Raw genomic sequence first — 16947 nt, 5'->3', positions numbered from 1 at the left:
ATATGTTTTATAACGTCTGTACTTTACTAAACATTTTTAAATAAAATAACATGTTTGAGTGTACAATATCTATCTATAAGAGAGATTTCATTCACGGTTCAGTACGTTCTCAGCTGTTATGTACGGTGATGTAACGGAACACGTGTCTGTGGCAGTACTATGGTAGGGAAAACCAGTAACATCGGCACACTGACCTCGTTGCCCATAACTCGTTCTGTTACCTAGTCAAATTACCAGTTACACCAAATCTATTTCTATACACGTTCAAGAAAGCATTTTTCTTTATTAGAACATAAATAAGAATTGAACCTTAATTAATTAGAAGAGATATAACATCGTATTAACTGATCGATCTCTAAATACAATTGTAAATAGAATTCCAAATTTAAATAAACACTTCCGGCCGATTTAAATAGAGACAGAAGATAAATAAATAGATTATTAATCTGTTACAAAAGGTCAGTCATGGTAAACTTACATTATTACAAAAAAAATTAGTCTATTGGTATAGAGTATTGTTGAAACAGATGGATAAAGTTCTTTAGTAATTTTTTTTTCTATTAACCATATAATAACGCTTTGCTACTTCTATGATCTAAAAATTCCAACATCATCACAATGCTATACGTTTGCACCTGGACATAGACATCACCAATAGATTTCTAAATAGACTGGTAAGAAGAGCTTTTATCCTTCCTTCCGACGATCTAAATAAGGTCACCTGTTCATCTTGTGAACAGGTAAAAAAGGGATGCATGTAATCACATCTTTACCTCTACCAATCAAATATATAAAATTCTCGTGTCACGGTGTGCGTGATTGAACTCCTCCGTAACGGCTCGACCGATTTTCGTGAATCTTAGCGTGCATATCGGCAAGGGTGGAGAATCGGAATCGGACAACATCTAATTTTCATCCCTCTAAATGTTAAGGGTGGCCCCTAATTTTTTTTAATTTTTAGGTAATAAATTTTTTTATTATTTTATGATACAGTATACAAAAATATATACAACTCTCATATATAGACTCTACATTTTCACCCCTCTACGATCAACCCTTATTTTTAATTTGTTAATTAAAAACTTATTTTTTTTACGCAAAACAACGTTTGCGGGATTAGCTGGTATATATATATATATATATATATATATATATATATATATGTGTGTGTGTGTGTGTGTATGTTGGAGCGATTTGTCAAAGTTTTGTGTTTGTTGTTTTTTTTGAGATATCGGCAATAGACGATATTTAAAAGTAAACACTTTTTGGCGAATAAAATTGAGGGACCCTCACTCTTTATCGAGTGTTACAAAGCGGCTTGCACGCTTCCCATTACATTAATGGCTCGTTCCACTGAACAAGGCTTTCGTAAATTTGCCGAGCACTTCATCGCGGAACGGTACCGCTATTACATAATATATTGTATCAATCTCTCACTTTTATAGAAACAAAATTTCGACAACTTTAAACATAATGAATTTAATTAATTATCATGCATATTCGTTTGTTAGTATAATACTACATGAGATTATTTAACTGCAGTTAGTTCTCGAGTTAGCATTTCTTACAGTTCATGTCATATACAGGATGATTCGATATATATAACCTTTAAAGAAAGAATGTGTAGTTCATATCCTGGCAATTAATATATATTACATCTTATCAACAAATCAATGGTTTCATTTGTTTATAGGTATGAAAACTTTGAACATCCCGTACATACGCATATTTTTCAATTAATGTATGGTACATTTTATACAAAAACCAGAAATAATAAACAACGTTTTGACAATATAGAAAGAAAATGCCTTTTGTAATTACTACATATTAAAATTAACTATTGTTTAAGATCTGTCAATACAGACTTGTCTGTCGCATTTAAATAGAAAAAATAAATTAATGTAACATATTTCAGAGTTATCACTCTATAAGGAGTGATTTAAAAATTTAAACATTCTAAAAATATTCCTTTAAAACTTTTTGCTGCCAAATAAGCAGTTCATTCACACCTTTAAAGCTATATACCTATTACGAATATATCTTTTTTCTTTTTTTGTAAATTCTTTACTTACAAATGTAGCAATTTCATATAATGGCGTTGCCCATTTCTAGTTTCTGCGAAAAGTTTTTCTCGGACACCATCTTATTTAGATACAAGACCCTCGGGCGCTCTTTGAATGCGCAGACAGGCAGTAACTTGGTGAAATTGTAACTTGCAGAAGGTTCTGTACTAAGTTAAAAGGATTTACTGTGTAACTAAGCAAGTTACTATTGTCGTATTTGTTTTAACTTATGTTATATCTACGTGTTGATAATTCTATTGTAGTTTAAAACTATTTTTAAAATACTATCTGTATTTCAAAAAATAGCACACGTGATTCTTTTTATTTGTGCGTTATTTAAAAATATAAATAAAATTGCAATATATATAACAAGGTTATAAATATAAAAATACTATTATTTATTTATTAAGGTACACCAGCAGTACACATAAGTTAAAATTACATTAGAAGTGACCTCATAAATAATGGTTCCTTTATGTGTTCTTTTATAGGTGACTCAATACTAAAAATGTATTATATACAACACTAGGAAGGAAGATCAGACTATATAGAATAAAAAAAATTGAAGAGAAAAATGCACGTAAGAGAAAACATCTGACACCAAAAAAGTTCTTAATTTGAAATTTCTTCCTCTAGCGTGCAATGTTCTTCAAGGTCTATTTAAAAATAATCAACTAAAATTAAAAATCTGGCACGGTTACCGTGGATCATTAAGATGGTTGCTAAAGACTATAAAAGCTGCGAAGTTATTTAGGCCTGTGTATGTGTGTTACGTAATGGCCACTACGAAACACCTAACTCACTATAGTCATTCTGACATTTCTCATATATATGTCATTCAGAGACATTGTCAATAAACAAAAATTTCCTCTGTAAGGACGATGTACGCTTGTGACTGTATATATAAACCTTGGAGGCAGAACAAACGGGAGGTTTCAATGCGTATTTCCTCCCAAAGGACCTTCATTTCGGACAATGGTGGACAAAGACAATTTTTCAAAATTCGAATTCAAAATATCTTTCGAGTAGACACACGCACTTTTAAATCATTATTAATTTTAAGATTATAAGTAGTAAACTACCACCAACTCTGAACGCTGATCTGAGAAGCCAGCAGGAAACTCAACATTTGATCTTATCAAATTAAATTTATCAATTTTCAATATATACTTCATTATAACAGCCAGGTAAATGAGTCAACAAACCAATTTCAAAATATCGATCTATTTAAAACTCTCGAACGATTCCGTTTCGCAACATACAAACATACATAATAAATTTATTATTATGTTGTTTGTATGTTGCGGAATTTTATTATATATGCATAAAATCAGACCTGTATCGTATTTTTTAACTTCTTGAAGATGAGATTAGAGCTCTATGTGTATATTTTTATTTTTTGCATTTATGTGTTTCTGTCTTTTATTAATAATTATTTAAATTTGGAATTAATAAATAAATTTTATTTTATTTAATATTTAAAATCAACCGTCGCAATGTTTATTGTGTTATATTTCTAGCAACCGTGCTCGCGAATTCATCTGCGAGGAAATTAACAAAAAAAATTCCAAATAGCTTAAAGTAGCTCAAGTTACTCCTTATTACATCAGCTACATGCCAGTTTAAGTCTCATTAAAATCTGTCCAACCGTTTCAGAGATTAGCTGGAACAAACAGAGAGATTCAGAAATTCAAAAAAATATTATTTTGGTATATACCGTATGTATATTACCATGCATGTAGTAAAAAGAGGTTGTTTTAATATTACAAACAGATACTCCAAATGTATGTATTTCTATATATAGATAACAAATGATCTTAATGTTTGTGATTATTCTATAATAATGATTAAAGTTTTGTCTAATACTTTCTGTATAAAATGTTCAATTTTCATGTTTAATTTTCCTAAGGAGTCGCGGTAGTGCCCTTTCTCGCTTTACATATTTTATAACTTTAATGCAAACCGTCTTTACGTCGGGCAGGTTCCTTACTTTGTTTCTACATACGTTCAACTCAAAACCATATATTTTAAACGTTGCAACTATAGTTTGCAAATCAAAAATAATAAGTATAGAAATGAAAAATCCAGATGTATTTGTAAAATATATTTTATTATTTCATAGGCATTATTCTTCGTTTTTTTATGATATTAATTACAAAAAAAATATGTACATATTAGAACGCTGTCACTTCGAACAGCGACGATAGATGTCGCTAGGAGTACATTGCCTCTCTATTCTCTCGTCTAATAATTTAATATACGGGCATCGCGAGGTTTTATCGGAGTTATAGATGTAAAAAAGCCGATTTAAAACGTTTAAAACCAAAAGTGGCGGTTTAAAACTCCAAATAAATCTTTTTAAACGGTTTAAAACTCGCCTACTAAAATATAAGAACAGTGTTTTTACACATCATTATCGACAATACTTGGTCTTGTGTTAGTTACCTATGTAGTTTATACCTATGTAGGTAAGTATATTACATATAAAGTACTATAATTATAAAGAAACAATATTACATACAATAGATTAAAATATGTACCTAAATCATAAAGAAAAAAGAGAAATGTGTATTGAAAAGTACATAATTCAATGGAGAATCACGTGTAGAATTCGAAAATACTGTCATCTCAAAATCGACAATAAAGTCCCTTTACTCTGATAACGTCACAAGGTAGGTAGGCAGGCCAGTTACAGTCTGTCAAGAAAGTCATGAAAAGAAATAAAGTGTTGCCATATTTAATTTTAGGACAGAAATGTCAGTCAGTTTTACAAAGATAGTGGCGCCTCATAAATTTTCATGACTTTCTTGACTGTATGATCATCATGTTGTCGAGTGGACTGTGTAAGATAGCCAGTTTTTTTTTATTACTTTCAAGAAAACGGGTACCTAATAATCTAATTTTATAAGAGCTCATTACATTTTAGTTATTTAGTAATGTTTGGCATATTTGGTACGAGTACCTTTATATTGAATCCAAATTTGTACTTTTTTTACAATACTGGCAACACTGACATGTCCGCACGCAACACGCTATGTATGTGTGTGTGTGGTGTGGAGTAGGCGAGCTGGCAACGTTGCGTCTTGACGTCTCTCCGCGTGAGAAGTGCAAGTGTGTGAGTTTGGTTTTAAACCGAATGAAACTGATTGATAAAACTTTTCAAAATAACTAATATAGTTAACTAGGTAATAGTTTTTCAACTTAGCTAGGTAACGTCTACGCTTGGAACAGATAATGTGTTTATATTTAAGAAAAACATAGTCGTCAACACTAAACGTTTAAAATCGAAAAAAATGGGTTTTTTCGGTTTTAAACGGTTTTTTTCGTTTTAAACCGATTGGTTTAATTCGTTTTAAACCGACCTTACATCTATAATCGGAATACGTATATTTTATTACGATTTTTAATATTTATTTGTCACAGATAAAATAAATTTCAATATAAATTTTAAATAAAACACCCAGTTTAATGAAATATTATATTAAATTTGAAAATTATGAAGTTTACTGATTATCTTTTTTTATTTATTATATTATAATTGGACACTATCAAGCGTCTTCGTGTTGCGGCCATATTAATTTTTGATCCGATCGTTGATCCAAGATTCGTACCGCGCTGGGTTCACGAATACTGTTGGAGAAAATTAAATAGATTAAAATATGTTAATCAAAAACACAAGAAACTGGACATTTAAATTATTTTAATTAGAGAGATCACAGCATAAAGCGTTTTTAATTCATAAATCTGCTTGGAATATCCTTCTAATTACAGTATGAAGCGTGTTTATAATCATAAAAAAGCATTGAGTGAAAACGCTTGTGTCTTTTTTCAAATCAGTAAGCGTTTAGATATACTCATGGCTTCAAGTTGAAGGATTTACATCAATTTTATACTGCCAAAAGTTATTACGTTGCCGCATTCCATAGTAAGATAACATATTTTAAAGTGATCATTTTATCCAGTGAGATCGGAAATAAGTGTACATGGCGACAAACAGTATCAGGAACGTTTTTTTTTTAAATGAATGAAATATCACTGTTTATAGTCCTGTGGTCTGTAGACATCTAGAGCAAGCGATTTTAAACTGTATTTTTAAGGTAATTCTATACAATGAAGCTTATTTCGTTTTGGTCATTCTTTTTTTTGGTAAATCTTTTTACTGACAAATACGCTATACTCCTTTAAAACTTTTACACTTATAATCAATCACCCTCTACAGATAAGAACAAAAATTAAAAATTAAACATATGAACATTTGAATAAGAATAATATTTACGCATAGTAGAATGGCCCCTTAATACAAAATGGCGGCTCCCGCGTACAAAACTTCAGTCTTACTGTGTAAGTTTAATGTTGAAGTTTACCGTGTAATTTGACATTTGACTTTCTACTTTTCGATCACAGACTATATATTATATTATATTTACCGGCGCCGACGCCGGGGCGGGGAAGGGCGACGAGGACACCGTATTGAACTCCGTTGCTCACCAATGGAGTACCCAAGTCGAACTGAAAAAATTAAGTAACATATTTTTTTTAACTCTTTTAAAATTAACAATCAATTCCAGGATGCAGGTATTTTGCGCACTTCTCCGAGGTATCTGCTCACAAATTGTATATTGCCTACACTTTTCTTTTTCTTTTATTTTGTACAGTTAGTCAGATCTCTTCCCCAACTGTGGGAATAAGATGATGATAGATTCTATTTTTCGTAACAAACCAGGGTATACTTGCTATGGGTTCGCAGAATATAAATATTATGTATAAAATAACTACATCCAATTTTTTTACATAGTAGAAAAGCTCCTTAAAAATTCGTTCAAAAATACATTTGACATTTGGTAAATTTGAGTACACGTTCAAAAGTTTTAAACTAAATTATTTTATTATTTTTAAAAAAACGTGCTAAAGGAGAATTTCAAAAGTATTTATAAATAGAAAGCAATTAATTTTGTAACAAATAACTTAAAAATGTTAATTTAAATTACGAATGAAAATCATTTTTAAAACTATTCATCGTTACTAGATGATAATGAGTTAGCATGTTTTAGGATTTGAAGAACCTTCTGAAAAGCCTCTGTTCAATTTTTGTTGTTGTTATAAAATCAGTCTTAGCGGGTGCATGTTTTATTCCTCAAATGGTTTATTTAATTCTTGATATCCAATTCCAAAAGGTTTAAAGATAACTTCGTAATTTTAATGCACGCTTCATATTTAATTATGGAATACTTTTAGAAGTTCATAACAAAAAAGTATATTTATCATTATAAATTAACCGCATTATTTCAAAATGGAATATAGTTACAATATTAGTATTAAAATAAAAACATAGATGTCGCCAACTGCAGTAAGAATCACTGCTTTTTAAATAATGGCGACCTCCAGAGAAGAACAAAGTCGTAATGTAATATCAATAAAAACAGCAAAACACACGCCCATATGCAAGTCATACACCGTGAGATATGATCTATTTCTTTTCTAATTTAAAAAAAATCTGGTATATGGATAGTTTTTTTTCACTAAAATTAAAACAAAACAAAAAACTTTATCGTAAACTCACCTGAGTTGCCTTAACTTCGCTATTAGAGCCTTCAAAGCTGCCATCATCAATAGCCTCCAACGTCCATTCGGAACAGCTCAGTTCCTCACCAGGAACTGAAACAAAAAGTTTTTAACACTAAAATATTTTCTGGTATACTAGATTTACATCACAATCTAAAGAAATACCGACATTTAATTATTTCAAACAGTAACTAACAAATTCAAATTCCTAGCATGAAATAAATGTTAAGATTTTATTTCAACAGATGGCGTTAGTGTACACTGGATATGGTTATGTCACACCATTGGAAAGAGACAATCGGCTAATTTCGGCTTCGTAAAACGCACGAAATACAACGACCGACAAAACGTCACATAAGTAGTGTGGGACAGAGATAGTGCTAGAAGCCGAAATTATGTTTCTTTCCAAAGGTCGATGTGCAATATTTATCGCCGGGTACTGTATGGGGGAGACCTATATCAAGCAATGGACAGCGTGCGTCTGAAATCATGATGATATTGTTAAAATAGTCGATGATATTGTACACATACATATTTAATATAACATGCATACACATACACTATTCCATTCGGAACAATTTAGAAATATTCTCATGTGTCTATTTATAATTACATTTTTGTTCAATAGAAAACATAAAATAACTAAATAATTTTAAGTTTTAATTGTAATTTATTCAGTAAAATATTATATTAATGTGGCAACATAGTGATTAATAGCAACACTGACAACTGTCACTTTGTCTTCTCTAATTTTGATTTGTAACAAAATACGCAGTATATTTGAATAAATCTATATTTATTATAAGTATACAGCAGTTTTATTAAACTTGCATGAAATATATATTATTATTAGGTTGACCAGGAAAATATTGTCGCCTTATTGAGTAAGGTTACGTATTTTTATCAATACATTCGTACTCTATTTCGTTTCACATGCAAGATAGTATATATAAGTTACATAAAAAACTTACTGTTCTCGTCCATTTCACCGTATGCGCAGAACTTTCCAGTCTCCGGCAGCGTGTGTTCCCCGGTAATAAACTTAATTGGACTGATGGTTGCTGAAATTGATAATACATTATAAATATTGTTAGGATGCTAGAAATGCGTAGACAAGTTTGAAAAAGACTTCGAAGTACGTTATATTCTAAGTAAGAAAAGGACCAATATTTAGCCACTTCCGCACATGCAGTGGTAGTCGTGCAACAAAGTGCACCGCCCGCCAGTCCGCTGATAAATGCGTATGCGGCAAACAATGCGAATTACACAACTGCCACCGTCAAACCACTCAACACGTGTTTCACCCCTCCACGGGGCATCTAGGGAACTCACGGAGTTATGTTACACCGATTAGAGCCAAACACAGAGTTTTGCACACAGTTTGTTGCACTACAACCACTGCATGTGCGGAAGTGGCTAAATATTGGTCCTTTTCTTACTTAGGATGGACTTCCGCAAGGTAACGCCTGATTCCATTAAATACGTTATATTCATTCGTATAATTATCCACTTAGGGTTATCTTCTTACGTAATAACAATAATGATACTACAGCCTAATTTATTAGAAACTAGGTTCAAATACCTCTTATAATAATAATTTAAAACAACAATGGTTTTAAACGCGCTCTAACCTGACAAAACGAATTGAGGAAAGCATTGTTTCACTGATAAACATTGACGAAGACAGGCCTGCGTTTCTCAAATGTTGCAGAGCGGTAAGAAATTAAAGTAATAGGAAAAAAAATCACACAAATGTGAAATAAATAAAGCTAAAATAAACAAAACAGTAACCTATGAAAATACGCAAAAATTGTTTAGTTGTGAAATTAAACATGTATATTAAATAAGGATGTTATATATTATAAATAAGTTTGTAATGCCCTGTACTATAAATATCATAGGGGAGGACGAGAGACCCCCGATAGGGGGGGCCATTTTAAAAGAAAAAAAACCTGAGTAGAGGGCGTTACTTGAGCAAAGGAGACTTGAATTGTGGTCAACGCTAAACGCCATTTATACCAATAACTAAAAAGCGTTTAATATGTTTAAAAAATAAAAATATTTAATGAAAAAATCATAACTTATGGAATTTGCATTAAAATCTTTACATTTTGTCCCAATTGCTACAGTAAGATCATTTATAAAATTTATCGATTTATAATCGATGCTATTGTATATTTATGCTACAGTAGAATTGAATTGGCTGTGTTTCATTGTTAATAGGTGCTGTTAGCCTTTATGGGTTATATAGCTTCTTTGAATTCAGGACTCGGGAGGGCAAATAAATTTTAAAAAATCTACATCATTTGCTACGCCGAACGTGTGGGATTGACTAAATTGATATCTACTTGGTTGTCGGAGGTTTTAAATTTTTCTGCGAAGACTTTTCAGCTGAATCGATTTCAGAGTTGGAAGAGTATCAGTTTTAGTAGCCTTTGATTGTGCTAAAACTAATTCAGCTGCAGTTAGTTAGTAAGACCTGAGATCAACTCCTAACTATCCCTCCGTACTGCCTTAAATATCATTGGTCGCCATCTTGTCATTTCTGTTACCATATATTTCACCAAAGCGCCTATATGTTTAAAGGCAGCAGATGTACTCACGTGTGAACTCGACATCGCGGAGGATGGAAACAAGACCCAGGTCGAATTGTTGGAAGAAAGTTGATGTCTCGGTGACCAGTTCAGGGTTGATCACATTGGAGGCTCCGTAGCGGATCCACATGAACCGAGCACTGGAGATATTATACAAAAGTTAGATGGTATTTATTGATGTTTTATTTTAAAATTAATTTTATATGATACGCAATAAAAACTCAAATATAAATGAAAAATATATGAGGTACACACACAAACATAACAATTTAAATCAGTGATTCCCAAAGTGGTTCAGGGATCGCCACGCGGTTTTCCCACGCGCTGTGCTATTTTAGAGGGCCTGTCTCTAGGTATGCGTGTATGGTTCACGCTACCCCTAAAATCCTCGTGGTGCTATCACGATGGTTCGAAACCACATCGAACCATCGTCCGCGTCAGAGTCGCCGAACCTGGTGAGAGTTTAAGGCCCCCACCCTAAGCTCCCGCGACTCCGAAGGTCCTATTTATGGTAGGGGAACACCAGATATATCGGAGCTAATCGAGCTGCACACATCCAATTTGAATTCGGCGATTGAGTCATCTTTCTTAAAATTGAACTTACCTATTAGGACTCTCTAATCTTAGTCGACGTACTAATGAATAAAACTTGATTAATTATAATATGAGTATGGTCTCGTAAATTAAAATTCAGGTTTGTCAGTCTTGTCTGTATTGGACATGACGCCAACTTAGATGAGCTTGACCAGACTGGATTTAACCCGAGAACTAGGACCCAGAAATTGTAAATTAAAATTCAGAGGACTCCTGGTCGATTCCGAATGCTGGTTGGGCGTAAAAATAAATGAGGGAAACATCGTCTCTATGTTAGATGCCAAGTAGGGAATCGTTCCTCAATTTTTGTAAAGTAATTGTTAAACATGTTACAAAAATAAACAAGTAAGCATAAAACTGTTAATAAAAATGTGAAATAATGTAAACCAAATTGTAGAATAAAGAAAAGTGAAGGCGATTTATAAATGAGAATTAGAACTAAAGAGAAAGATAGAAAGAGTGAATGGAACGATAGATGATGTGAAGAATGACAGTAGCGAATGAAAATGAAAAGGACAGTGAAAAAAAAAATATTAAGACTAAAAATGATCCTGTCATTCCCAAAGTTATGGGGACGAGAGGCCCAATAGTGGGAATCAATAAAAAAATAAAATTCAAGCTGACCGCTCCACGCATCGCACCGCAGTCAGCACCCAGCGTCCGTTGAGCAGGGATCCTCCGCAAGTGCCGAGGCGGCCGGCGCCATCAAGCAGCGCGACGCGCAAGTGCACCAACCACGGATTCTCAGATATCGCGGTATTCGCACCAGCAACTGACACTAAAAATACATAGAAAATAACCTATTTAATCCAGAAAATTTGCGAATCGAAGTGGCAATGAGCAGGCCACTTGGCGTACAGAACAAACGATCACTGGGAACTTTGTACATCCTTTCCACCCCAAATTTGTTAATTACCTTAATTTTGGGGGTCCTTTCGTTCTTCCCTACCATGGTAAAATAGGGACTATTTTTGAACATTACTTTTGTCATCCTCCTCTCTCACCCTTTTTAATATCTTCCATTTATTTCTCTTTTTTATCTTCACAATATCTTGTATTTTTATTCTTACCTTTCCTTTCGAACATGACCTTACTTTCACAGCCTTCGCTGCAGAATACCACAATTTCTTTTATTTTTGCTTTTTACATTTGTTTGCATTAGTTTAATGTTTATATTATTTTGTTTTGTTATTATTTATATCACAGTTTATTATCACTTTTTTCTTTTTTATTATATTTAAATAATTTCAATTATACTTCTTATTTATTGACTCTTATCGGAAGTCTAGAAAGGTCTAGGACTTTCCACATTGCTTATTATTGAGGCAATGGTTCCCTTGCAATCAATTCCACTCCATATTGGAGCTCAGGGAGCCGTAAGTGCAACGTGACGTCACACAAGTGGGCCACACAACCTTTTTTTTAAAGGCATCTTGACATACAAACAAAGTTTAGATCAAATCTCGCAAAAATTATAAAGGCAGCTGATTGACAACTTATTCCGTAGATATAAATACTGATTGCGAGCGACCTTAACTAGATCGTCTGTTCAACTTGTAGGCTTTCGTGGTGGCAGTACAAAACCTTCTACCTTCTATCTAACCAGGTTCTAGCGTATATCAGTTCCGCGCTATGTAATCTGCCAACTGCCACTACAACTTGTCAATCCACTGACTTATATAGGTGAAATTCATCTACGAATCTCCTCATTACTTATTCGAATGTCCTCAATACATTAAAAAGCATTGATAAATACATTTAAAAAAAAACTTTTAAGTTAAACGGTTTTTTGATACCCATATTGTGGTGGTTGTGGAAAAATATGTTCCTAGTCCGCCATATTGGAACGGCGTCCATCTTGAATTTTAAATTTTGACATAATCATCGTGTTTTACTAGTGTAGCCCTTTCATTTCATACCCATATTGAGGGGGTTAAGGAAAAATACGTAATCCGCCATTTTGTATCGGCGGCCATCTTGGATTTATAATGTTATTGATTTTATTATATTGTATTGTCATCTAAATTAAATGTGTACCAAATATCAGAGCAATCTGACAACGGGAAGGTGCTTAAATTTCAATTTCTAATTTTGATCCAAATAAATTCCGTACGGGTCGAACTAAATAAAACCGTTTAACAAAGACTATTAATTTAGAGTTATAACTTAGAAAGCAAAGTGAGTAAACGGTGTGATACTTACGCCCAGTGCTGCGAGCCTGAAACAAATATTAGACTAGTTAAAATCTTAAACATAATTTCATTCGCATTAAATAAATTATAAACGCAAAATAAGGTAAACATTTTTATTTAGATACAACATCTACGAGTACTTAATTGACAAATTTTTATATCTGACTACGTTTCATCACCATCATCATACTAGATCCTATCCTCACCCCCCAAGTTCTTCTTGATGATCAGTCATCAGTCCACCTAGTGGGAACCCCACACCACGTTTACTGGCTCGCTGGCTATAATTGCTTATAAATAAAAAATATTTCTGCTGGTGAAGTATTTATAACTATCTTATATTTTAAGCTTTGAATAATGCAGGCTGTTAAACCGGTGTTATATAAGTCTCTAGTGGAGGCCTATTCAATAAACGAATATTTAAATGACAAGAATCCTTGACTCATCGCTTGATTATTTCGTTATCATTTATATTATATCTGACATAAAAAAAAGTAAATGTATAAATCAATATTATATTGTTGTGAAGTTTCTTCCTGCTTCTTCTTCACAACTATAACACCTTCCGAAGCTAAGTAGAGACAATTAAAAAAAAACGATCACGATCAATAAGAGACCTTTTAAAAGTTCAAATGTTGAATAAATGTATAAAATCTCATACGTCATGCAGCTGAACAATGTTATCAAATGCAATTATCAAACTTGATTTTTATTAGAATTAATATTTGATTAGAATACATCTAATTAGAACAATCACGTACTTACACGTAAAAAAATTTAAAAAATTTGGCGGAAAAATTTGTTAAGACATATATATTAAGTATACATGGTGATTTAAAATATGTGTAAAGTTCTAAAACGGTTAATATATAGCTCATTTGCTGTCAACCAATATTTTTTTATGTTTTATCCAAATATTAATGATTCCAATAATAATAAATAACTTAATGATAATGTAGTAAGAAAAAGCGTTTCAATAATTCAAATTATTGTATATAAAAATTATTTATTTTTAAATTGACATATTTCAGAATGATTAGAAATAGGTGTAAAACCTTTTCGCCGACAAATGAATTACAGTACCCGACGATAAATACACATCGGCCTTTGGAAAGAGACAATCGGCTAATTTCGGCTTCGTAGAGTACTATTTCTGTCTCACACTACATATTGTCAGTTGTATTTCGTGCGAAGTAAGTTAGTAGTAAAAAAAGTTATTATCAAAATGATTTTTCAATTCATATTTCAATTCAAAAAACATATTTTATCCTTCATTTGCGTTAAATAAAAAAAAATCTGTGAAAAAAAATTAAACTCAGTTTTACCTAAATTTTAAACACGTATTTAATTGTCAGTAGGAATTTTTTTTTAAATTTAATAAACGGCTCCTACAACCATGAATCCATGATACATATTATATATTTTCTTTATAATAATGTTGTTTAATTGGTTTTAGTACTCTAGTGTTGTTTTTATTTTAACAGGAATTTTAATAATTAAGCTTTTCAGATAAGATATATGTTTTAAATTGAAATATCAAATCAGTCGTTGATAACACATTGAATATCTTGTAAACCTATCAATCAAAGATGGCGACGGGAAGTACATAGATTTGTTATCTTTGGCATGTAATTAAGTTGCTAATTTAAATTGTTATCTAAATATAGATAATAAATAAATTATATCTTTAAGTAAAGGAAGTGGAGGTGTTTTTTTTTTTGATAAATCTAATATTTTTTTTATTATTTTGTGAATCATTTGAACCTTCATATTTTATCTGCCATTTACTAACCTTAGTTTCAACCGGCGCCTAAATAATTGTCTTGTTGACAAACGAGATAAGGAGGAAGTGCTATAGGATTAAAAGTTATCCGCTTATTTCCACAGGAGTGTAAGTAGCCAGGTAACTTCAATAAATACAATCGTAATAGCGTTCCGTATGGAACAGTGATATGGTTTGCTTCGGATAATCTTTCATCTTTTATTTAAGATAGAGAACTGTTTGACACTTATTTTGTATTTTCTACCTGGTTGTACAAAAGAATATAACGGCCTAATTACGGCTAATACTAAGAAGTGCTGTCAATAATAATTCACAGAGTGTTTAATTTTTATTATTTAATTGTAATGCGCATATTTTGTACTTTTTTGTACATTTATTACAACTTTTAAATGCGTATTTGATTACATTTAAAATTACTCGTTAAAAAATTTTAATTTTTTAAAACGACTCCATCTGTCAGAGTTTCTCGTGGCTCATTTGCATTTGCCAATTAATTGTACACTCTATACAAAAATCAATGATTTCAGAAATAATAGTTAACGTAATGATACGAAAAAGCACTTGAAATTATAAGATTGTGCTTCGGAATTTTATTCAATTCCCCCTATCTTTCTTCTATTGGATAATAAGACGCACGAATTCACGACATTCGTACACAGTTTAATCCTTTTAACACACTAATCGTTTTGATAATAATTGACGCAAGAAGATGATTCAATTTAAAATATTTCGTACGAAACACGGTCTAATGCTGGTTGATATATCACATTACTGTACAGCTCTGAATTCGTGCCAAAAGTAAGTGAAATATAACTGCGTAGTTTTTGGTAAAGCGGCAAGATCTGACGTCCCAGTTTAGAGCAATCGCGCGGAGCGAGTTGAGAGAATTATTTGACCGATGAAGCAAGCTGTCACAGTTGAGTAGTTCTAGCCATGTGCTTTCAGCGATGGATTTTTGAAATTATTTTCATATATAACGTAAGCCTTAAAGTTGAATGGCGACATAGTTAAGGTTGTGGAAAGTCGTTGATTGCAGGCGGCGCGGGACTTGTCATCGTGGCGATCTTAAGTGGAGACCAATGCAGTGGACGTCCATCAGCAGAAAGAAGAAGAAGTAGCATGTAGCGGCCCGCGTCGAGGTACCCCCGGGAGCCTTCGAGCTTCGAGGTCTAAGTCTAGGCGCCCTCTGCGCATTGCTTTACCTATGCAACTTTTATAGTACGAACAGCCAAGGTCGTTGTTTTCAGCTAACTATAACTAGGAGGTCTTCAAGTCAAGAATGACTAGATTTCTTCTAGACAAGCATGTAGCATCATAGACCTCGTCAGACTAGTCAGAGGTAAGTCTGGTCAGACGTTAGTGACGAAGTTGCCCGTCGCATTCCAATAAAATAAATAAATGTAACATATTTAAGAGTTTTCAATTTATACAGGTGATAGTAAATGAGATATATATAAACCTTTAAAGTTTTTTGCACAGATAAGCAATAACTTTGTATATTTCATCTGTCAAATTAAGAAGTAAATTTTATTCTTTTCTCACCTCAGCGGCGGCGACGATGGCCAGTACACAAAACGCGAGGAACTTCATGTCGCTGCGAGCTATGAGCGTGTAATGACGATTCAATAAACACTTTAATAAATGATTATTTATCCATTACTGACGATTATAAGATAATATTATTTTTTAATCTGTTGATAAAATTATTAGCAAATTAATTATAACCACGTTTCGACCGATTTTTTTAATCTAATCATGGGTTTTAGGATATTTTGTAGGCTTAATTCAAATGTAGGTATGATTTATAGGTTAGGTTGTAATTATCGCTAGCTTAATATCTTTTCTTTACCGTTTTATTGTTTTTTTTACATTTTTATTCAGTCATCACCAAGATATAAGTGTCAGAGGAGCTAAATTTGAAATTAGAATTAAATTTAGCTTTCCCTAATATAAATAACGATAAAAACGAAGTCACATTCTACACGGTTCGCATAAAAACCTTTTGATATATATATATATATATATATATATATATATATATATATATATATATATCAAACGACGATGTCCCAGCTCCGATATTAATTCAGATAAAATGTTTTCGGAGGAAGGGATCACACCTTTCTCCAAAAACTGACTAGGTAACAATAGTTAATATA

The 16947-nt window shown here is 32.2% G+C and overlaps 1 protein-coding gene across 1 annotated transcript; it reads right to left on the bottom strand.

Annotated features, from left to right (window-relative positions):
* Nucleotides 1–5550: 5550 nt before the first annotated feature.
* LOC137923380 (mast cell protease 1-like) lies at nucleotides 5551–16418 on the bottom strand. Its single transcript, XM_068766621.1, has 8 exons — nucleotides 16331–16418; nucleotides 13016–13031; nucleotides 11438–11591; nucleotides 10229–10359; nucleotides 8597–8686; nucleotides 7624–7718; nucleotides 6491–6572; nucleotides 5551–5693 (listed from the first exon to the last, which is right to left on the bottom strand). Exons 1-8 carry the CDS (start codon nucleotides 16376–16378, stop codon nucleotides 5638–5640), a joined length of 672 nt encoding a protein of 223 aa, XP_068622722.1. The 5' UTR covers nucleotides 16379–16418; the 3' UTR covers nucleotides 5551–5637.
* Nucleotides 16419–16947: the final 529 nt, after the last annotated feature.

Source organism: Battus philenor, unplaced genomic scaffold (genome assembly GCF_028537555.1).
Source record: "Battus philenor isolate CCGP_79_NKW_IND1 unplaced genomic scaffold, ilBatPhil1.0.hap1 SCAF_21, whole genome shotgun sequence".
NCBI classification, from domain to species: domain Eukaryota; kingdom Metazoa; phylum Arthropoda; class Insecta; order Lepidoptera; family Papilionidae; genus Battus; species Battus philenor.
The sequence above is the reverse complement of the archived record's forward strand: the minus strand, read 5'-3'. Positions and strand labels throughout refer to the sequence as shown.